The sequence below is a fragment of the Carlito syrichta genome, unplaced genomic scaffold, assembly GCF_000164805.1.
Source record: "Carlito syrichta isolate Samal-C Ts95f unplaced genomic scaffold, Tarsius_syrichta-2.0.1 Scaffold135729, whole genome shotgun sequence".
Lineage (NCBI taxonomy): Eukaryota > Metazoa > Chordata > Mammalia > Primates > Tarsiidae > Carlito > Carlito syrichta.
Window position 1 is genome coordinate 2,986 of NW_007079825.1, and position 1,211 is coordinate 4,196.

The following is a 1,211-nucleotide window of genomic DNA, read 5'->3' on the forward strand; positions in this document are numbered from 1 at the left end:
TAAATTTTTTTTTTTTTGTAGAGATGGGGTCTTGCTATGTTGCCCAGGCTGGTCACAAACCCCTAGCCTCAAGCAATTCTCCCATCTCAGCCTCCTGAGTAGCTGGGACTACAGGCGCCACTATATGCCTGGCTAAATATTTTTTTTTTTGTAGAGACGGGGTCTTGCTATGTTGCCCAGGCTGGTCTTGAACTCCTGGCCTCAAGTGACCCTCCCACCTCAGCCTTCCAAAGTGCTGGGATGACAGATGCGAACCATGCAGTGGGTCTACCACGTGGAGATGCTGAGCGGATGTCACGGGCCACCCCCCATAGGAGAACCCAGCTCACCCCGGCCCCGACCCAGCCCCGACAGCGGCTTCTGCGCATACCTCTCTCTCCTGGCCCTCAGCCTTTCCTCTTCGTACCTGAATGAAGGACAGGGACGTCAGGCCCGGCCCTGCTCTCCCCGGGCAGATACACTTTCTAGGAAATGTCCTCCCCTTTCCAGCAGAGAAACAATCTCGTCGTCAAACATAAACACACACCAGGCTGCAGGGCAACGTGTACCGCCTCACTCGACACTTTGTCATCTTTTTCTTTTCGTGTTTCTTTTAAAATTGTAGCTACGGGGTCTCGCTATGTTGCCCAGGCTAGTTTTGAACTTCTGGGCTCAAGCGATCCTCCTGCCTCAGTCTCCCGAGTAGCTGGGACTACAGGTGTGCACCACCACGCCTGGCTAATCTAAAACAATTTTTTGTTTGGTAGAGACAGGGTCTTGCTATGTTGCCCAGGCTGGTCTTGAACTCCCGGGCTCAAGCAATCCTCCTGCCTCGGCCTCCCAAAGTGCTGGGATGACAGGCGTGAGCCACCGGGCCTGGCTCTGCTCTTCCTTTCTCTGCGGGTTCCCGTCTGCCCTGGGGACCAGGGGACGGAGCCTGGTGGGGGCTGGGGCGGAGCTGCCACTGGGTACTCACTGCAGGACGCAGTCCGGGATCTGGACGTGTTCCATGGGGATGAGCTGCTCAAGGTCTTCCAGGCTGTGCACGTACTGGATCTTGTTGATGAACTTGACGCTGGTGGGAGAAGGAGGGAGAGGTCTGAAGTCCGGCCGTGGAGGGGGTCATGCTTGATATTCACATACCTGTTTTTTTTTTTTTTGCGTTGGAGTCTCACTCCGTCGCCCAGACTGGAGTGCAGTGGCCGCTCCCGGCCACCGCAGCCTCGACCCGG

At 56.2% G+C, this 1,211-nt stretch overlaps 1 protein-coding gene across 1 annotated transcript in view; it reads right to left on the reverse strand.

Annotated features, from left to right (window-relative positions):
- Nucleotides 1-1,211, reverse strand: part of ATCAY (ATCAY, caytaxin) — a gene marked incomplete at its 3' end in the record, with an annotated part of 8,417 nt that overhangs the window by 1,860 nt on the left and 5,346 nt on the right. Inside the window, exons 5-6 of the mRNA XM_021708304.1 lie at nt 956-1,054; nt 371-406 (exon numbers count right to left, since the gene is read on the reverse strand). Of these exons, the coding sequence (XP_021563979.1) occupies nt 371-406; nt 956-1,054 (135 nt within the window). The remainder of the gene's footprint in view (nt 1-370; nt 407-955; nt 1,055-1,211) is intronic.